This window comes from Microcaecilia unicolor, chromosome 4 (assembly GCF_901765095.1).
Source record: "Microcaecilia unicolor chromosome 4, aMicUni1.1, whole genome shotgun sequence".
Lineage (NCBI taxonomy): Eukaryota > Metazoa > Chordata > Amphibia > Gymnophiona > Siphonopidae > Microcaecilia > Microcaecilia unicolor.
This window is the reverse complement of record NC_044034.1, coordinates 289,812,146-289,832,338: the sequence shown is the minus strand read 5'-3', so window position 1 is coordinate 289,832,338 and position 20,193 is coordinate 289,812,146. Positions and strand designations below refer to the sequence as shown.

The following is a 20,193-nucleotide window of genomic DNA, read 5'->3' as shown; positions in this document are numbered from 1 at the left end:
CTGTCATAGTAATGCTTGAATGTTATCACTTATATACACTGTCAGCTAGCACATTTGCTTATTTCCGATCTGACGAAGAAGGGCAACCTTCGAAAGCTAATCAAGAAATGTATTAAGTTATGTCCAATAAAAAAGGTATCATCTTATTTTCTTTTCCATGTTTTATTTTGTTTGATTTCTATTGGGAACAAATAAGAAAGAGGAGGACAGGAGGTAAGGATACCTATGAGGGAGCAGTGGCTATTCAATGTATACATGGGGCCAGTACTCGTTATACCCTCCATAGGGTTCACGTGAAGGGGCCTACAGGGGAGATAGAGATAGCCGTGGCCGTTCTGCCCAGACTGCCCCAGGAGATGATTTTGGGAAGGGACTGGCCCCCCTTTACCGAGTGTATTAGTGAAAAAAGAGTGTTGGTCACTACCCGCTCGCAGGCTCGGCGAGACCCTGAGGCTGAGGAAGAGGGAATAGGAGGTATTTTTCCTTTTCAAGGGGAGGTCTTAGGGGAGCCGGGAAAAGAGAGAAAGGGGAAAGCTTTGAAAAAAAAGGAGCAGAGGGGCAGACGGGAGGCCTTGGAGCAGGCAAGAAAAGAAAGTTATCTGCCAGTGGCCCCGAAAGAATTGAGCGAGCAGTTTCCCCAGTTTCATAGGGAGCAGGCCACGGACCCTACTTTAGAGTATGCCTGGGAACGGGCCCGACAGGGGGAGGGCCAGGAAGCCCCGGGGTTCATGATAGAGAGGGACATTCTATATCGCAGGGTACCCAATTGGGAAAACTCGGAAGCGGGGAGACAGCTAGTAGTCCCCCAAGCTTTCCGTCCCCTAGTAGTAAGGCTCGCGCATGATCACCCTTTGGGGGGGCATAAGGGCTCCCAAGCTACCCTGACTCAGATATTGGGCCGGTTTTATTGGCCAGGAGTTTATGGGGAGGTGGAGAGGTATTGCAAGTCCTGCCCCAACTGTCAGAAGGTGACAGACCGGCTACCGCCTAAGGCTCCGTTAAAACCCCTTGCTAGAGTGGAACAACCGGGGAGGAGAATAGCCATGGATATTATTGGCCCAGTAACAAAATCTCAGAGAGGCTTCCTCTACGTTTTAGTGGTTATGGATATGGCCACTAGGTACCCCTGGGCCATTCCTTTGAGAAGCATATCAGCGAAGGTCATTGCCAGGGAACTGATAAAAATCTTTTGTGAGGTGGGATTCCCCCAAGAAGTTTTGACCGACAGGGGGTCCAACTTTATGTCAAGTACCTTAAGGCAAGTGTGGGAGGCTTTTGGGATACAACATATCCGTACAGCGGCCTACCATCCTCAAACTAATGGGATGGTGGAACGTTTTAATAGAACTTTAAAGGGTATGTTAAAGAAAGCGTTAGGCGAGGATAGGACAGGTTGGGACCAGCTGTTGCCCTTCGTGCTATATGCCTACAGGGAGAAGGTGCAAGACTCCTTAGGTGTTTTGCCTTATGAACTAATGTTTGGCCGGAGGCCCAGGGGAATTTTAGATATATTGCAGGAGCACTGGGTACCCCCGGACACCTCCGATCTGTCAGTGGTCGAATACCTACAGGATCTGAGGACCAGATTAGAGAAGTTACAGGAATATTCCCAGGAAAGGCTTGAACAGAGCCAAAATCGGCAAAAGGAATATTATGATAAGGGTACTCGGGAGAGGGAGTTTGTAATAGGAGATAGGGTCCTTATCCTAATCTCGGAGGATCCTCATAAGTTTGCCTCTAGGTGGAAGGGTCCCTGGGTGGTGAGGAGGAGACTTGGGCCTCTTACATATGAGGTGGCGAACGAAAAGGGGAGGGTCCAAACCTTCCACGTTAACCTGATGAAACCCTGGGTAGCAAGGGTAGGCTTTCAGACCCGGGGAGATGAAAAGGAGGGAGAGGAGTTGGGACCGCAAATAAGAGATATTTTCAAGCCCGGTGAACCAGGGGTTAATCCCCGGTTGACACAAGTGCAAAAGAAAGAGATAGGAAGGCTCTTGAAAGGGTTTGATGATGTGTTGACGGCCTGCCCTGGAAATACTCACCTAGTGGAGCATGACATCATAACGGAAAGGGGTAAAGTAGTTCGGCAAAAGCCATATAGGCTGTCCCCCATGAAAAGGAGGGAGGTGATAAAACAGGTCCAGGAAATGTTAGACTTCGGGGTGATCGAAGAGTCAAATAGTCCCTGGTCAAGCCCAGTGGTGTTAGTACCAAAACCCGAAGGGGAGTGGAGATTCTGCATAGATTTCCGCCAGCTTAATAATATTTCTCAAGCAGATGCATATCCTATGCCCTATATTGAGGAGCTGGTGGACAGGCTAGGATCTGCACAATATCTCACCACCCTGGACTTGACAAAAGGGTACTGGCAGATTCCCCTTACGGCAGGGGCACAAGCTAAGACCGCCTTTAGTACGCCCATAGGCCTGTACCAGTTCAAAAGATTGCCCTTTGGCCTTAATTCAGCTGCTGCAAGTTGCCAGAGGTTGCTGGACAGGGTTCTCCGACCTCATCAGGCATATGCCGCCGCATATATGGATGATGTGGTAATACATAGTGGAGACTGGAACACCCATTTAAACCAGGTAGAGGCAGTGCTGCAGGCTTTTAGGGAGGCAGGTCTCACCCTGAACCCAAAAAAATGTTATTTTGCGCAGTACAGGGTGAAGTATTTAGGGTATAATGTGGGAAGGGGAGAGGTCCGGCCCTTATTGAATAAGGTTAAAAGCATCCAAGAGTTTCCCAGACCAAACACCAAGAAACAATTGCGTAGATTCCTGGGGATGGTAGGGTATTACCGCCGGTTCATCCCTCATTTTTCCGCAATGGCCACTCCCTTGACTGACATGCTGAGAGGGAAGAATCCGGACCACTTGAGGTGGGGAGGGGAGGAGTTGAGGGCATTTGAACAGATGCAGAGGGCCCTGTGCCAGGAACCTGTGCTGAAAGCAGTTGATTTTGAAAAGCCCTTTGTCCTTCAAACAGATGCTTCGGGGAGGGGGTTAGGCGCAGTGCTGTCCCAAGAGCATGAAGGGGAGGAACACCCGGTGCTTTATTTAAGCCGGAAGCTCCTGCCTCATGAGGAACATTACTCCACCATAGAAAAGGAGTGTTTAGCCATACGATGGGCCGTGCAGGAGTGTAGTGTCTATTTAGAAGGGAGAAAATTTAAGTTGGTAACGGACCATGCTCCCTTGAAATGGTTGAATGTGATGAAGAATAATAATGGGAGACTAATGCGATGGTACTTAGCATTGCAGCCTTTCCAATATGCGGTGGAGCATCGTCCCGGGCGATGTTTAGGAAATGTTGATGCCCTGTCCCGGGTGGAGGAGGAGGAGGAGAAAGAATGCGGGGGTGGAAATTTAAGGGGGGGGGGTATGTAAAGAGTATGTAGGACAGGCCCCAAAGGAACCCTGGGATAGGCCAGAATACCCCCGTTATAGGCAGGCATTCCCCAGGAAAAAACTAGAAATAAAGAACTACAACTCCCAGCATGCCCCAAAGGAGACCGGGGATAAGAGAAACTATGTGCATTCCCAGGAGTCTCCAGAGGAGGGCCGCAGGGGAAGGAATAAGGCTGATTCTCCAACCTGGTGGAAGAGGTGGTGGAAGTACATAAGTACATAAGTACATAAGTAGTGCCATACTGGGAAAGACCAAAGGTCCATCTAGCCCAGCATCCTGTCACCGACAGTGGCCAATCCAGGTCAAGGGCACCTGGCACGCTCCCCAAACGTAAAAACATTCCAGACAAGTTATACCTAAAAATGCGGAATTTTTCCAAGTCCATTTAATAGCGGTCTATGGACTTGTCCTTTAGGAATCTATCTAACCCCTTTTTAAACTCCGTCAAGCTAACCGCCCGTACCACGTTCTCCGGCAATGAATTCCAGAGTCTAATTACACGTTGGGTGAAGAAAAATTTTCTCGGATTCGTTTTAAATTTACCACACTGTAGCTTCAACTCATGCCCTCTAGTCCTAGTATTTTTGGATAGCGTGAACAGTCGCTTCACATCCACCCGATCCATTCCACTCATTATTTTATACACTTCTATCATATCTCCCCTCAGCCGTCTCTTCTCCAAGCTGAAAAGCCCTAGCCTTCTCAGCCTCTCTTCATAGGAAAGTCGTCCCATCCCCACTATCATTTTCGTCGCCCTTCGCTGTACCTTTTCCAATTCTACTATATCTTTTTTGAGATACGGAGACCAGTACTGAACACAATACTCCAGGTGCGGTCGCACCATGGAGCGATACAACGGCATTATAACATCCGCACACCTGGACTCCATACCCTTCCTAATAACACCCAACATTCTATTCGCTTTCCTAGCCGCAGCAGCACACTGAGCAGAAGGTTTCAGCGTATCATCGACGACGACACCCAGATCCCTTTCTTGATCCGTAACTCCTAACGCGGAACCTTGCAAGACGTAGCTATAATTCGGGTTCCTCTTACCCACATGCATCACTTTGCACTTGTCAACATTGAACTTCATCTGCCACTTGCACGCCCATTCTCCCAGTCTCGCAAGGTCCTCCTGTAATCGTTCACATTCCTCCTGCGACTTGACGACCCTGAATAATTTTGTGTCATCGGCGAATTTAATTACCTCACTAGTTATTCCCATCTCTAGGTCATTTATAAATACATTAAAAAGCAACGGACCCAGCACAGACCCCTGCGGGACCCCACTAACTACCCTCCTCCACTGAGAATACTGGCCACGCAATCCTACTCTCTGCTTCCTATCTTTCAACCAGTTCTTAATCCATAATAATACCCTACCTCCGATTCCATGACTCTGCAATTTCTTCAGGAACAGGTGGGTGGAGAAAGAAGAGCCACCAAAGAGCTTTAATGAAAGAAAGGGTGAGCAGCTGGGAGAAGGGCGGGGCGAGGAGAATATGGATTGGGCTCCTGAGGAGTGAGAGGCAGAGAGTGAGCCTTGCCCTATGGAGTTGACTGAACCGGAGAACACCCTGGAAGAGCCGATGGACTTTTCGGCTCTGGCTCAGCGAAAGCCAAGGAAGTAGCGGGGCCAAGCCGGGTCAAGCGGGAGGAGGTCAGGTAGGAGTATGACTGACCAAGAGGGGGGGACCCTAGGCTTTGAGCCCGCGCAAAGCCATTACTGGATGTATTTTGAAGCTTGGCTAGAACTGAACTGTGTTTTGAAAGCCTGGCTAAGCTGGGCTGTGTTTTGAAAGCCTGGCTAAACTGAGCTGTATTTTGAAAGCTTGGCTAGAACTGAACTGTGTTTTGAAAGCCTGGCTAAACTGAGCAGTGGGGTAAAGCTTGGCTAAAAGTGAACTGTGTTTTGGGAAAACCCCGCTACACTGAACAGGGTTTTATTATTTGCTGCTACTCTTCCCCAGGAGGGAGGGAGAGGAAGCAGCTGTGGAAGCCTGGACTGGGAAACTAACCGGATTGAGAAAGGTGAATGATAACCGTGCTTTGTTTTGTGTTTTGGGGCCACAACTGAGGGAAGGAGGGAAGCCCCTCCTAGGCAATAAAAAGCCTCATTGTTCTGAGGAAAAAAGGAGCAGTACTGGAAGGTGTTCTTCAGGTTGTGGAGAGCTGCAATCGCTGAGGGAAGAGGATCCACTTTACAGCATCCATTTTGGGTCTACGACCTTACTGCCAGTCATTGACCTAGCAGTAAAGTTTCACATGGTAACTGGGTGGTAATGACCTACACGCATCAAATGCTACTTGGCGCACATCTGATACATGTGTTTGAAAATAAAAATTATTTTTTGGCTGTGCGTATCGGCCGCGTGCCAAAAATTAAATTACTGCACGAGCCACGTGGTAGTGAGGCGGTAAATCCATTTTGGCATGCATTGGGCACGTGTAGACACTTATGCGGCTTAGTAAAATAGCCCCTGGCACTTAGTGACCTCCAGCACCCTTCGGTCTACCCCCACAGCTTATATGTGCATGTTTACATTTTAATTTATGTTGTACTGATATCCAGTTAGCTATGGTAAGCAGTTTCCTACTAGGTGCATGTAATTTTTTTGGTCAGTATTCAGTCCCCAGTGGACTCTGGTCTAAATCCCACTTCAGCTCTTTGTGATCTTTTGGTTTTTTTAATTGTGAGCCTTCCAGGGATAGAAAAATACCTACTATACCTGGATGCACAACACTTCAGTAGCTTTTGGGCTTTCAGGTCTCTAATAAAGCAGTGTATATTCAGGTTCAGTAGGTATTTTTCTGTCCCTAGAGGGTTCACAATAAAAAAAAAAAATCACAAAGCGCTGAAATGGGATTTGAAATGGGATCCCCTGGTTTTCACCTCATTGCTATAACCATTAGTCTATTCCTCATAAGAACATAACATTAGAACATAAGCATTGCCATACAGGGGGTTCTCTACACCTTTAACTACCAAAATTATGCTTAATGAAATATCTGCCCTGATTTATTCTACCTCTCCACTTACTACTCCCTCTCACCACTCCCACACCCTACCATACTTTCTTGCTGAAGAACCTGCCAATACCTCAACTCTGGTTTTGCCTCCCTATTCCTTTTAACCAGGAGCCAAAAAGAAGGAAATATGTCTATAATTTTTAGCTATAAGCTATAAAGTTCTACTAAAGTGAGGTTCATCAACACAGGATTTAACACAGTCCTGCTGAAACTTTTGTTTTGCTAATGTGATTAGCTCTAGGAAACATTTGTCTCCTGATTTACTCAATGTGTTTAGTTCATTATATATATATATATACAGTGCTTTTTTTTGTGGAAAAAAAGGTGCCGGTACTCACTATGGGCGGGGTCACCACATATGGCTCCACCCCTGTGCTGGGCACACCCACATTAGCCACACCCCTTATACCAGCTATGGCGCATATAAACAGACATCACTGAAAATATTATACTAGTATAGAAGAAAAAAATAACGTGATTTTTTCATTAGAAATAATTTCTGTAAGCTGTTACAGCTCCAGTATACCCAGTGCAAAATAAGACAGCAGATGTAAATTCTCAAATTGGACATATTTCAAACACTAAAATGAAAATAAAATGATTTTTTCTACCTTTGTTGTCTGGTGACTTTGTTTTTCTATCCATATTGGTCCCAGTCTCTGATTCTACTGCTCTCTATCTGTTCCCTTAACTCCGTTCCCAGAGCTTCCTTTCCAATTATTTCTTTACTTTCCTCCTTTCTTCTTCATTTCTTGCCATACATCCATAAGTAAAAGCTGGGCCCTCCTCCGTGGAATTGACTGGAGGAGGTATAAGTTGGATCCAGCTTTTGCCTATTTTCTCCATCCATGTGCAGTTTTTCTCCTCTCTTCCCTTTCCCTCATCTCCATCCATGTGCATCTTCTTCTTTTTTCTTTCCTCCCCGCCATCCAAGTCCAGCACTTCTCCTCTCTCCTCCCCTCCATCCATGCCCAGCATTTCTCCTCTCCCTTCCATCCCCTGTAACCATATAAAGCAATAATTCTCTCTCCCCTCTCCTCCATCCCAGCATTTCTCCTCTCTCCCTGCCAACTCCTCATCCATCCATGTCCAGCAATTCTCCTCTATCTCCTGCTCTCTTCTCCATCCACTTGCAGCATTTCTCCTTTCTTCCCTGCCCTCCCATCCATGTGCATCTCCTTCCTCTCTTCCCTGCCCTCCCATCCATGTGCATCTCCTTCCTCTCTTCCCTCCCTTCCATCCATGTCCAGCATCTCTCCTCTCTCCCCTGCCCTCCACTCCCATGTCCAGCGATTCTCCTCTGTCCCTGTCCTCCCCTGCCATCCATGTCCAGTGATTCTCCTTTCTCTCCTGCCCTCACTCATCCATATCCAACGATTCTCCTCTCCCCTGCCCTCTCCCCTTCCATCCATGTCCAGCGAATCTCTGTTCCCTGACCTCCCCTCCCATCCATATCCAGTATGTCTCCTCCTTCCCCTGTCCTCCCCTGCCATCCATGTTCAGTGATTCTCCTCTCTCCCCTGCCCCTCCCCATGTCATCCATGTCCAGCAATTCTCCTCTTTTCCATGTCCAGCGATTTTCCTCTCTTACCTGTCCACCCCTCCAGCCATCCATGTCCAGCAATTCTCTTTCTCCTGCTTTCCTCTCCATCTATGTCTAGGTGATGATGCGATTCCATGTGCCCCAATGAATGGAGATTTTAATTGTACTGCCAATATTTATAATACCAGGCTTCCCAAGGCAGATTACAACAACAGTTAAGATGAACCCATCAAGAAACAGATTATCCTCACTGAAATTTTGCCAACTGTATTGTATAGGACAGTGTAGAAAAATGAGCACAGAATACAGTTTCTTTATATCTACATATGGGAAACTTTCAAATAAATTAAAAAGGTTTCCAATAAGTTAAAAAATAATCTTTTCTCCTCCACCTTTGAAGACTCTGTCTATCCAACTAGGACAGCTTTAAACTTTTTACAGATGGACAGACATAGGCAGTCCCTTATTTCTTATTATCTTTTTGCTATTGTTTTCAATAGCGTTTGGAATTGTTTTGGGTGAAGCAGTGTGATAGACACACCCCGTCAGCAGTCTCCCACTTTTTCTAATCTCGAGTCCGGGATGTCTCTCTCCTGCACCCCCCACCCCCTGTGCACAGGTCAAATGAACATTTCCTCCCTCCCCATGTCTCTCTTTTGCGCCCCCTCCCTTGCCAGCATCGGTAAACACTTCCCCATGCATCCCACCTACCAAGTACATTTTGAAATGATTTTCCCTCTCTGGCGCTAACAGTAGCAGCGTTCCACATTCAGCTGCCTGCCCTGCGTCGTCTCAGGAGTCCTTTCTCTCTGCCGTGCTGTGCTCCGCCCCCTTTGCTGTAACTTCCTGTTTCCGCAGAGGCGCACCGGCGCGGCAGAGAGAAAGAATCCTGGGCTGATGCAGGACAGGCAGCTAAATGTGAAACACTGCTTCTGTTAGTGCTCGAAAGTTGAATTGGAACAGGTATGGGGGTATGGGGAGGGGGGTTGAGAGAGAAGCTTAGGACAGCTACCGTTCCGTTGGTGGCAGAGGCATCGGCGAGAGAGAGAGAGCGCAGCTCAAAGTCAGGACAGGTGAAAAAAGGTGCCGGTACGCCGTACCGGTGCGTACCGTCACAAAAAAAGCCCTATATATATATATATATATATATATATATATTACTGTACCTCAGGTAACTGAGATTCCGGTAACTGAGATTCCAGAGAAATTGGAAGACAGTCAGAAGTGATCACTTATACTGATTGTATGTAAGGGGTAACATAAGACAGACAAACAAATAAAGAAAAGACAAAGAATTGAGAGGTTGTAAATTAGATTATGCTATTGGAATTCAGTACTGGGCATAACCTTCACATAGACATGGTGTTATGCACAAGTATGTATGGTAAATTACCAAAACAGTGTCCTAGGGCTAGAAGTACTTCTTATGTGCACAAATGAATAACATGGCATAAATTACCAAAACAAGGGACTGATCAAAGGTCCACCAAGCCCAGGCCCAGATGCACTAAACCTGAACGACCCTTTTAATGACCCTTAACGAAGAAATTTTCAAACGTAGCATGCATCAAAGGCCATTTTCTGAGGAAGCTAGCAGCTAACAAAACTGGAATGCAAATGATAAACTACCAATTCGGAATGCACTAACCATACCGACGATAGCAACGATTCACTTACCACCAGAAATTTAACGTCCGCTCAGACCTGTCGTTAAAGCCTGAGCTGTCATCTCCCCGCTGCCCCCTGCACGATGAAAAACCAAATTGCTGGCATGTTTAAAAAGAAAAGTGGCTCCCTGCTTCCCTGTGCCTAAAATAAAAAACGAAACTAAATTAAAAAAGGATCGGGAGGGGGCAAAGGCACTCATCAGCAGCGTCCTGTATGGACGGCCTTGCCCCCCCCCCCCCCCCCGAAGTCCCCGCTGCTCCGATTGTGAAATAAAAGCTGTTAAAAATGAAACCTTTGCAGTTGCTGGGCTCCCCCTCCCTTCCTGTCTCTCTCTTCTTCAGTCGGCAATGCTCCGCTTCCTGCCCTCCTCCACCTCCGTGCCCCGACCCCCGAGTTCGTCCCCGCCGCTCCCCCCCTCCACCATAATGGCCGGTGCAGCGCTTGTCACCTATGTTTGAAGGCGCTGCACGGGATGGATCAGCTGATCTCTTCTGTCTCCTCCGATGTCTCCTTCTTCTTCCTGTGCCCGCCCTCCTCTGACATCAGTTATCTACGTAGATAACTGACGTCAGAGGAGGGCGGGCACAGGAAGAAGAAGGAGACATCGGAGGAGACAGAAGAGATCAAGAACAGCTGATCCATCCCATGCAGCGCCTTCAAACATAGGTGAGAGGCGCTGCACCGGCCATTATGGTGGAGGGGGGGTCCGGTGGAGGGGAAGAGCGGCGGGGACGAACTCGGGGGGGGGCAGGGCACGGAGGTGGAGGAGGGCAGGAGGTGGAGCATTGCCGACTGAAGAAGAGAGAGACAGGAAGGGAGGGGGAGCCCAGCAACTGAAAAGGTTTCATTTTTAACAGCTTTTATTTCACAATCGGAGCAGCGGGGACTTCGGGGGGGCAAGGCCGTCCATACAGGACGCTGCTGATGAGGTTTCATTTTTAACAGCTTTTATTTCACAAACGGAGCTGCGGGGACTTTTGGGGGGGGGGGGGGGGGAGCAAGGCAAGGCCGTCCATACAGGACGCTGCTGATGAGCGCCTTTGCCACCTCCCGATCCTTTAATGTTTGTGGAGACATGCAGGGGAAAGTGGGGAGCCACGTGTTTGTGTTTTCTTTTTTTTCTTTTATGTTTCTGGCATGCGCAGAGCAGCCAGCATAACGCTTGGCTGCTCTGCGCATGCTTTATGAGCCGGTTACCGACGGGGATTAGTGCATCGTTCTTTACAATACCGCACCGAACTTGTGCGACTTGTTTTTTTGGAGCATTGGTCATTTTTTAAAATTCGGTAATGGCTTTAACGATTTTGCTTTTTTTACGTTTGGTTGATGCATCTGGGCCCCAGTATCTTGTTTCCAACAGTGGCCAATCCAGGTCACAAGTACATGGCAAGACCTCAGAATAGTAAAACAGATTTTATGCTGCTTATCCTAGAAATAAGCAGTGGATTTTCCCAAGTCCATCTTAATAATGGCTTATGGACTTTTCTTTTGGGAAATGATCCAAACCTTTTTTAAACCCTGCTAAGCTAACGGTTTTTACCACATTCTCTGGCATGAGTTCCTCCTCTATTTAAAATGGGCCTTACTGTGTTTGTACAGCAAGTTTCCTATCTCTTGATATTTTGCCAGGTACATGGTACTGTAAATTATGCATCCTTTCTATTACATTTTCCAGCATACACAGAGCTGTATAATTGTCCCCTATGTACCTACTATACAATTTTATTTCTCTGTGCCCATATTGTGTTATACATGCATAAACATTTCCTACCTCTTGATCTAATTTAGATTCCCATTCTAGTTCCATTTCCTTGCTTTGAGGATCCTCTAATTTTACTGCATTTTCCACATGTAGTTTTAGGGAAGAGGGTTTCATGCACATGAGGAAGTGGCATAATGAAGACAGCTGTAGCAAGAATAAAAAGTAATAAAACAAGTTTGAATGGACCAAAACGGTATGTGAATCCCCAAGTTTGTCTTACACTCTTCAATGTATGAAGCTGCACAGATGGGAACCTAAGAACAGTCATATTGTTCCAGTTATTTTTATTCTTTCTAACCCCATGAAAGTAGTAAAGAGTTATACAAAAGGTGTTGGGAATAACTCTCCAAAAATTTACTGAAATGGTATCAAATTTGGTATGCAGAAAGAATCGGTGAAAAGACATATCAATTCAAAAATGAGTCAGATTTGACTGTTGATTCCAGAGAAATAAGCACTACCAAAAATGGCCCTATGCATTTCTTTGGGAGAAGCAGTTCCAACTTCTGCAGCACAGAGCAGTTGGGGAATTTCTCCTTTCAAATTGCTTACTACCTCCCCACAACTACTCCTTCCCAACCAACCCTTCATTCCCTAAATATTCTCACCTTCCAAATACTCTTACCCTCCAAAACAACCTAAATAGTAGTGAATCTCACCAGCATTTGTCAAAGCTAATTTGCATATTTTGACAGATGGCTATGCCCACTTCCAGCCCCAACAGCCAATCAGAAGCAAGAACATGCCCAAGCCACACCTACTTCTGGTCTAAGTCCTATCCACACCTTCCCCCTTTGATGATGCCACAGATATGGTCATAGCCTCACCCTTTTTGTATAACTTTAACCCAAACCTGCCTTATATGCATAGCTGTGCCCTAAAACCTGCCCCTTTTTTATAACCCTACCCCAAACCCCACCACTTTTAGTGAGATCAAAGTAAGTGACATCATAGACATGCCCCCTTTTCCAATATGGCAGCCACCACTGGTCAACCTACATCACTTCTCATTTGTACTAATGGATGCCATATTGGATGGGGGTCACATAACAGGAAGTGACATAAAAAAAACAACACTGCTCCCTACAGGCTGGAGGATTGAGTGCAGCTTAACCTTTTTTTTCTCACAGGCAAGAAAATAGGTATTTGTTTTCTTTTTTCTTCTTTCAAAAGGATACCTTGTGCTTATTTTTAAACTGAATTGAGTCAGGTCCATCTGTTTTTAAGCATGACAGACTGATTGTTGAATGACAACCATTTTAGGTTGTAAAACAAAAGTATCGACCCCTCATCCTCCTTCTCTTTCTCCTCTTTGCTTTAAAGGGCACATACAGATAAAAGCTAAGCTATTTTAAAATTAACACACACACAAAAAACATAGGGGTTCTGGCTCTTTAGAGTTTCAGATCCATTCACACAGGCAGAAGCCTGTGAGCTGTGCCTGAAAGAGCTGATTTTCTACACAAATGAAATGGGCGCTAGCAAGGTTTTCCTCGGAGTGTGTATGTTTGACAGAGAGAGTGTGTGTGTGAGAGATGGAGTGTGTGTGTCAGAGAGAGAATATGAGAGAGACAAAGTGTGTGCAGGGCCGGTCTTAGCAAGTGCGGGGCCCTATGCAGACCAATTTGGTGGGGCCCCATCCTAGCCCCAACCCACCATAGCCCCACCCTAGCCTGGCTCCCCCCCCACCCTAGCCCCACCCCATTGATAAGATTATTCCATATTTAGAACATTTTTTTATTTATGAAATTTCAAATAAAGACAAATGATGCTAAACTTGTACAAAAAAACTGATTGAAATAATAAGCACAATGCTATCATGAAACCATAAACAGCACTAATTCCAAGGACAGGACGAGCTACAACCTTATGAGTGGTGTGGAAAGCCAGCTGTAATTACACCGGGCTCTAAAACACCAGTGCACAACCTAGTGAAAAAAAAAACAAAAAACAAAAATGGCTGCAAACTATACGCTAGCAGAATACTGCACCTTCCTTGATCACACCTGAAAAACACATGAAAGCAAAATACTGAACTGGAAAATAACCCCAAGAAGTCAGAATCAGCATGCAGCAATACTACAAAAATTGAAACTTATATGAAAAATATCACAGATGCACATTTCCAAAAACTGACATATTCCAATTAATAAATACTGAATAAAATAGTTTTTTCTACCTCTGTTGTCTGGTGACTTTGTTTTTCTGATCATGCTGGCTCAGTATCCGATTGTGCTGCTATCTGTCCTCTTAACTCCGTTTCCAGGGCTTCCTTTCCATTTATTTCTTTACTTTCCGCCTTTCTTCTTCATTTCTTGCCCTAAATCCGTAAGTAAAAGCTGGGTCCTCCGCAGACTTGACTGTCCACTGGATCCAGCTTCTGCCTATTTTCTATATCCATGTGCACTTTTCTCCTCTCTTCCTTGTCCCTCACCTCATCTCCTTCCTCACTCTTCCCTCGCCTCCATCCATGTCCAGCATTTCTTCTCTCTCCTCCATCCACCCATGTCCAGCGACCCTCCTGTCCCCCCTGCCATCCATCTATGTCCAGCAACCCCCCTGTCCCCTCTGCCCTCCCCTGCCATCCACCTATGTCCAGAAACCCCCCTCCCCTGCCATCCACCCATGTCCAGCGACCCTCCTGTGCCCCCTGCCCTCCCCTGCCATCCACCTATGTCCAGAAACCCCCCTCCCCTGCCATCCACCCATGTCCAGCAACCCTCCTGTCCTCCCTGCCATCCACCTACGTCCAGAAACCCCCCTCCCCTCCCCTGCCATCCACCCATGTCCAGCGACCCTCCTGTCCTCCCTGCCCGCCCCTGCCATCCACCTATGTCCAGAAACCCCCCTCCCCTGCCATCCACCCATGTCCAGCGACCCTCCTGTCCCCCCTGCCATCCTCTTCTCCCCCCAACCAAGGAAGGATCATTTTTCTTTTTAATTTACCCTCCGTCGCAGGAATCCAGCACAGCAGCATCACTGAAAGCGCTCCTCCCCTCCCGAGTCCCCCCGACATCTCTAGCAGAACCCAGAAGCTCTTCCTGATTCGTTCATTCTCATTGTCCCGCCCTCGAGGGCCATGGAGGTGGAGCACTTTTCCGCTTGAAAGAGTCACAATTACTTCCGGCAAATAACCTTTCTCAACTTTGCCAGCTCAATAGCCAAGCTGTAAGACCAAAGGGGGAGGGATCCTCCATCTGGATTGGTCCCTGAACTAACAGGTCAGGCCGAAGAAGAAATCAAAGGGGAGCATCTATCTGCAAGTGAACAAGAGCCACATACCACAGGCGATGTGGCTACTCTGGGGTGACGAAGACCACCTGACCTGGGTAGTGATGAATTCGTTGAAGAACCCTGCCTATCATGGGCCATGGAGAAAAGACATACAGAAAAAGGTCTGCCAGCCATAGCTGAAAAAGTGCACCTATGCCTTCCACCCTGGAATTTCTTTGCTGTAAAATCTCAGAGCCTTGGCATTGCGGTGGGTCGACATGAGGTCTATGCTCAGAAAGCCCCATCTGTCCATCATCTGCCAGACTGCTGACTCCATCAGCTCTCATGTCCCGGGATCCAAGACATTCCTGCTCAGGTAATCCACCTGCATGTTCCAAACTCCTACAATGTGCACTGCCGAGAGCTGTTGTAAATGCGCTTCCACCCAACGAACGAGAAGGTGAGCCTTGAGAGCTAGAGCTGCATTGCGCATGCCCCTTGTCGGTTGATGTAAGCCACCACTGTCATATTGTTGGAAGAAAGCACACACTGGCTTGCCCTTCACTAGAACTTGGAACTCAAACATCACCAAGTGGACTGCTCGGAGTTCTAATCGATTTATCGGCCACTGTGCCTCCTCCAGGGACCACTGACCCTGAGCTACTTGGCCTAGGCAATGCATGTCCCAGTCTGTTAGGCTTGTATCCGTGAATAACACTGTCCACTTCGGCACCCCTAGGAGGAGGCTACTGTGTAAGGAGTCGTCCCTCAACCACCAAGCCATGCTGCAGTATGCCGACTCCCCATCCAATGGAGCACCCAACCGTAATCCTGAAACACTGGGGATCATCGAGTCAAAAGAGATTGCTGCAATGGACACGTGTTCCCGGGCCCATGGGACGACATCCAAAGTCACAGCCATGGATCCGACAACTTGGACATAATCCCAAACTCGAGGTGCTGGAGAGTGAAGAAGCCAAAGAATCTGTGACTGCAGTTTGAGAAAACAGCGTTCCGGCAAAAAAACTCTTCACCTGAGCTGTGTCAAACCAGACCCCCAGACACTTGAAAATCTGTGTGGGAGCCAGTTGACTCTTGGAAAAATTGATGACCCATCCCAACAACTGCAGCAACACTAGAACTGTTGATGTGTCTTGCATGCATTCCTCAGTCAAGGAGGCTCTGATCAACAAATTGTCCAGATAGGAATAAACTTGGAACCCCTGATGCCTCAAGAAGGCCGCCACCACTACCATGACCTTGGAAAATGTCTGAGGAGCTGTGGCAAGATTGAACAGGAGGGCTCGAAACTGAAAATGGTGGCTTAGCACGGCAAAACGAAGAAACTGCTGATGAGGCCAAATCGGAATGTGCAAATAGGTTTCCTTGAGATCCAAAGTTGTGAGAAATTCGTTGGAATGAATAGCCACTAAAACGGAGTGCAATGTCTCCATGCGAAAGCTCTGAACCTTAAGAAACTTGTTGAGTGTCTTGAGTTCGAAAACTGGCTGGAACGTGTCCCCTTTTTGCTTGGAATGACAAAATAAATAGAATAACGGCCTGTCTGCCATTTATTGGGAGGAAATGGAACCATGGCTCCCAAATCCAGCAACAACCGTAGAGTCGAAAAAATTGCCTCCTGCTTGCTCAAATTTCCGCACGGAGACTCCAAGAAAAAAATCTGTGACGGGAGAGGCGAACTCTAATTTGTAGCCTTCTTGAATAATATCTAGGACCTACTTGTCTGACATGAGGTGGGTCCACTCCTTGAAGAATAGGGAAAGCTGACAACCAATGAGATCTGAGGAGTGACTCAGCGTCCCATCATTGCACGGGGCGGGAAATGGAGGAGGGTCGGAAGGAGGAGTCGGGAGCTCACTTGTCAGCCCAAAAGGGCTGTTTGCTCTGATAGTGAGACCACTGAGATGTGTCTGGGTGACCCCAAATCCTCCCAAAACAGTAGTTTGCCTTTAAAAGGGAGTTTGACAAGGAGCAGCTTAAAAGCGGTATCCGCCGCCCAGTGACACAACCACCATAATCGGTGAGCCGTGACCACCAAAGACATCTGCTTAGCCGAGGCTCAAATTAAATTGTACAAGGAATCCACCAGATATGCTAACCCAGTTTCTACATACGGGAATTCCTTGGGAATGGGCCTGTCTCCTGGTGAGCATCCGCAAACTGCTGGACCCAGCTAAGGCAGGCCCTAGCCGCATAGAAACTGCAGATGGCCACCTGCAAAGACACCTCGAAAGACAACTTCAGGGAGGACTCCAATTTTCTATCCTGTACATCTTTAAGGGTAATGCCACCTTCCATCGGTAGGGTGGTCTTTTTAGTGACTGCCACCACTACAGCATCCACACAAGGAAGACAAAGATTCTCTAGCTCTGATGGCTCCAATGGATATAACTGAGACATAGCCTTAGATGCTTTCAACGTGGCGTCCGATGTTACCCACTGCACTAAAACTATCTCCTGTATAGCCGCATGCACCGAGAAAGACCAAGGAGGCGCCTTGGTGCTGGTCATCTTCGGAGTTGAAGAGGCCGGAGTTGGTAGGTCAGGCGAAGAAATATTAAGAACTTTAAGAGCTTTGGTGATAAAGGAAGGTAGCTCTTCCCTATGCTGTGGGATCATCCATCTCATCTCTAACCAGCTCCCCCTCTTCAAAGTCCAGAAGCTCCTGAAACTCAAGAGTAACACCCATGAAAACCCCCGCCGAGGCAGAAGGGGCTAGGGGGCTTCAGACTCTTCCTCAGAGAGGGAATCACAATGGGGACATTTGGGCGCAGGATCTAAAAGCGAGAGACCTTCTGAGGTTAAAGTTGCTGATTCTAGAGAGGTACTGGCTCCCTGTCCTGCTGCTTTTAATAGGCAAGCCCTGTGCAGAAAAAGAATGAGCTCCAGGGAAAAAGACTCAGAAGGCCTCCTCAGACGTCCCTTCTTTCTTCCTGGGCCCGCCCTCCTCTGACGTAGAGGAGGGCGGGCCCAGGAAGAAAGAAGGGACGTCTGAGAAGGCCTTCTGACTCGCCGATCAGCTGTTCTTGCCCGTGCAGCAGAGGTGACAGGCGCTGCACGGGCCTGTAAGGCAAAGGGGGGGGATTGTTGGAGGGGGGAGCGGCAGCCATGACCAAACGGGGGGGCGGCAGGGGCGGGGCACGGGACCGGAGCATGGCAGGAGGCGGAGCTAGTGTGGGAGAATACAGGAAGGGAAGAGGGCCGGCCCAGGGCTGCTAAAATTGGAGATTTTTCGTGCGGGGGGGGGGGGGGGGGGGAGAGGAAGCGGGGAGCAGCGGGTGGGGGGCAAGGCGTCCATACAGGTCGCTCATAACGAGTGCCTTTGCCCCCTCCCGAAACACAAGTTGTGGGGTTTTTTTGTTTTGTTTTGACAGCTGGGCCTTTGTGGCATGTGCAGAGCAGCCAGCATAACGCTTGGGCTGCTCTGCGCATGCTTTAGGCACTGATTAACGACGGGTTTAACGATTCTGTGATACATCCTACTTTGCAATACCGATCCGAACATTTCTGGAGTGTTTTTGTAGTGCATTCCTCGTTGTTTTAAAATCGTTAATCACTTTTACGATTCTTATTTTTTAACGTTTGGTTGATGCATCTGGGCCTCAGTCCTGGATGTGTTGGTTGTTTGTGCCTTGGAGTTCTGTGTGCTGCCTATTTTCCCTTCTGGTTTAAGTTTTCCTATTTTCCCTGTTGTGCTGGGCTCTGCCTGGTCTGCCTTGTTTCTGTCAGTATGGTTCAGCTTTGCCTGCTTCAACTTCTGCTTCCACTGTTTGTCCATCAAGTCCTGCCGGCTGCCTGCACCCAGGGGCTCAACCCTGGGGAACGGTGGCCAAGCGCAGGTGAAGTCCTGGTTAGCTGTTCCAGTATTTTGTTCCTGCTTCACCACATGCAGTACCCTATTGCTGCTAGCTGGTTCCTGTGTCTCCTCCTTCAGTATCTGGGTCCTGCCTATCTGCTGGTGCAGTCTGAACGTCGTCTGTAGTTCCCTTTCCTTGGAGGTGTTCGGCCCCATTCCTTGGGTGCCTGGAGTTCTGGGTGAGTACTATTATTGTCTTGTTGCGGTTCGGTCCACCCCAGGCCTTTCTTAGACCCCTTTTGACTTTGGCCTGGGCCTAGGGCTCACGACCAGTGGATCGGAGTAACACACAGGAGGATGACCTGCTAGTAATTAAACCTGTCCAGGTTTCTTGAGGCTTTCTTTTGCAGTGTAAATAGGGATATATTTATTTTTCAATCATAAGTAGTCTGTATCCATTTGTACGGTATTGTGATTGTTACATTTTTTCTGAGAAAACGAGATAGAACTTTTTTCCTGTTCTCACTGTTTATATTTCGTGCAGCTGATTAAAAAAAACAAACAAACAACAAAGCACTTTCTTTTGAACAGGGGTTGCTTCGCTTCTGGGCAGATATATATTCATTATGAAGCAGACACTGCGTTCCTTTGCTATGTGTGGGTGTGAGAGAAGTCCAGTTTGTGCTCTCTTTCAGGGACATATCAGCTGCCTGTATAGTTAGCCATGTTCATTTGTCCTTGATTGAGCACACTAACGGTTAGCGTTCTAAGAACTTTATGCAAGTCTTATGGGTTTAGCCGGCTGTGCAAATTACGGCTGCTTTTATTGCATTTTATCTTTACATTACACCAAATTTGTTTTTCTTTTATAGTATTCTTTCCCACTGCTTTCGTGTTTCAGGGCCCAATTCATGATAGCAGAGGAAGGATGTGATTTATATTTGAAATAATTTCCAAATTTGTTCATAAGATTTGCAGAATATTTCTTGCCTAATTGATGTATCTACCTCATTAGGATTTGTACAAGAAATGTTTGTCTAGTGAAATATCCAATGTGTTTATCTATGTATGTTCTGTACTCCAGGTAACTGAGATTTCAGAGAAATAAATCCCAGGAAGAGTGTATCTAGATGTGCTTTTAGATTATGAAGTTGTTTCGTTTTTCATGTACTTTGCATGACAGTATTTTGTGCTGTTCCACAACCAAGGACAGTGCCTTTCTAGGCAACTGCCTAGTTCGCCCTAATTTGTTTAAATTGCATTCTTTTTCACCATATAGGAGATAGGTTGTTCAATCTCCTATTTGGAACTGTTATGCCAGTGATAAACTTTCTTAATTTATTGTTTTATATTGATTGAATTTGAAAGCATTTCCCCCTAACTTAGGGAGAGTTACTTGTTTACTTCATTGGTTCAGTCACAAGAGGGATGCTTCTAAATCACATATCTACCATTTAGATACTCATTGTAAACAGTTGGAATGTTACTTTTTTTCCTCTCTCACTTTCTGTGTCTTTTCTCAGCTTTGTTTTCTATTACTTGCTGCCCTATTCTTCTTTGTTATGCAAGCTATTAATTAGTTTTCTTAGGACAAGTGTAGAACTTTCTTTTCACTAATTTGCATTATTAAAATTCAGATGCTGATGTTATTTTTATTTTTCCATAATATGTTTTTCTATAAAATGAAATGTGCCTACACCTGGTTACCCTATGAAGAGAAAACTACCTTGATAAAGATTTCAATTTATG

The 20,193-nt window shown here is 46.8% G+C and overlaps 1 protein-coding gene across 1 annotated transcript in view; it reads right to left on the bottom strand.

The window, feature by feature from the left end:
* The window catches only part of FAM178B (family with sequence similarity 178 member B), a 161,214-nt gene extending 149,660 nt beyond the window's left edge, over positions 1 to 11,554 (bottom strand). Inside the window, exon 1 of the mRNA XM_030199598.1 lies at positions 11,424 to 11,554. Within this exon, the coding sequence (XP_030055458.1) occupies positions 11,424 to 11,534 (111 nt within the window). The 5' untranslated portion in view covers positions 11,535 to 11,554. The remainder of the gene's footprint in view (positions 1 to 11,423) is intronic.
* Between the last annotated feature and the right edge of the window lie 8,639 nt (positions 11,555 to 20,193).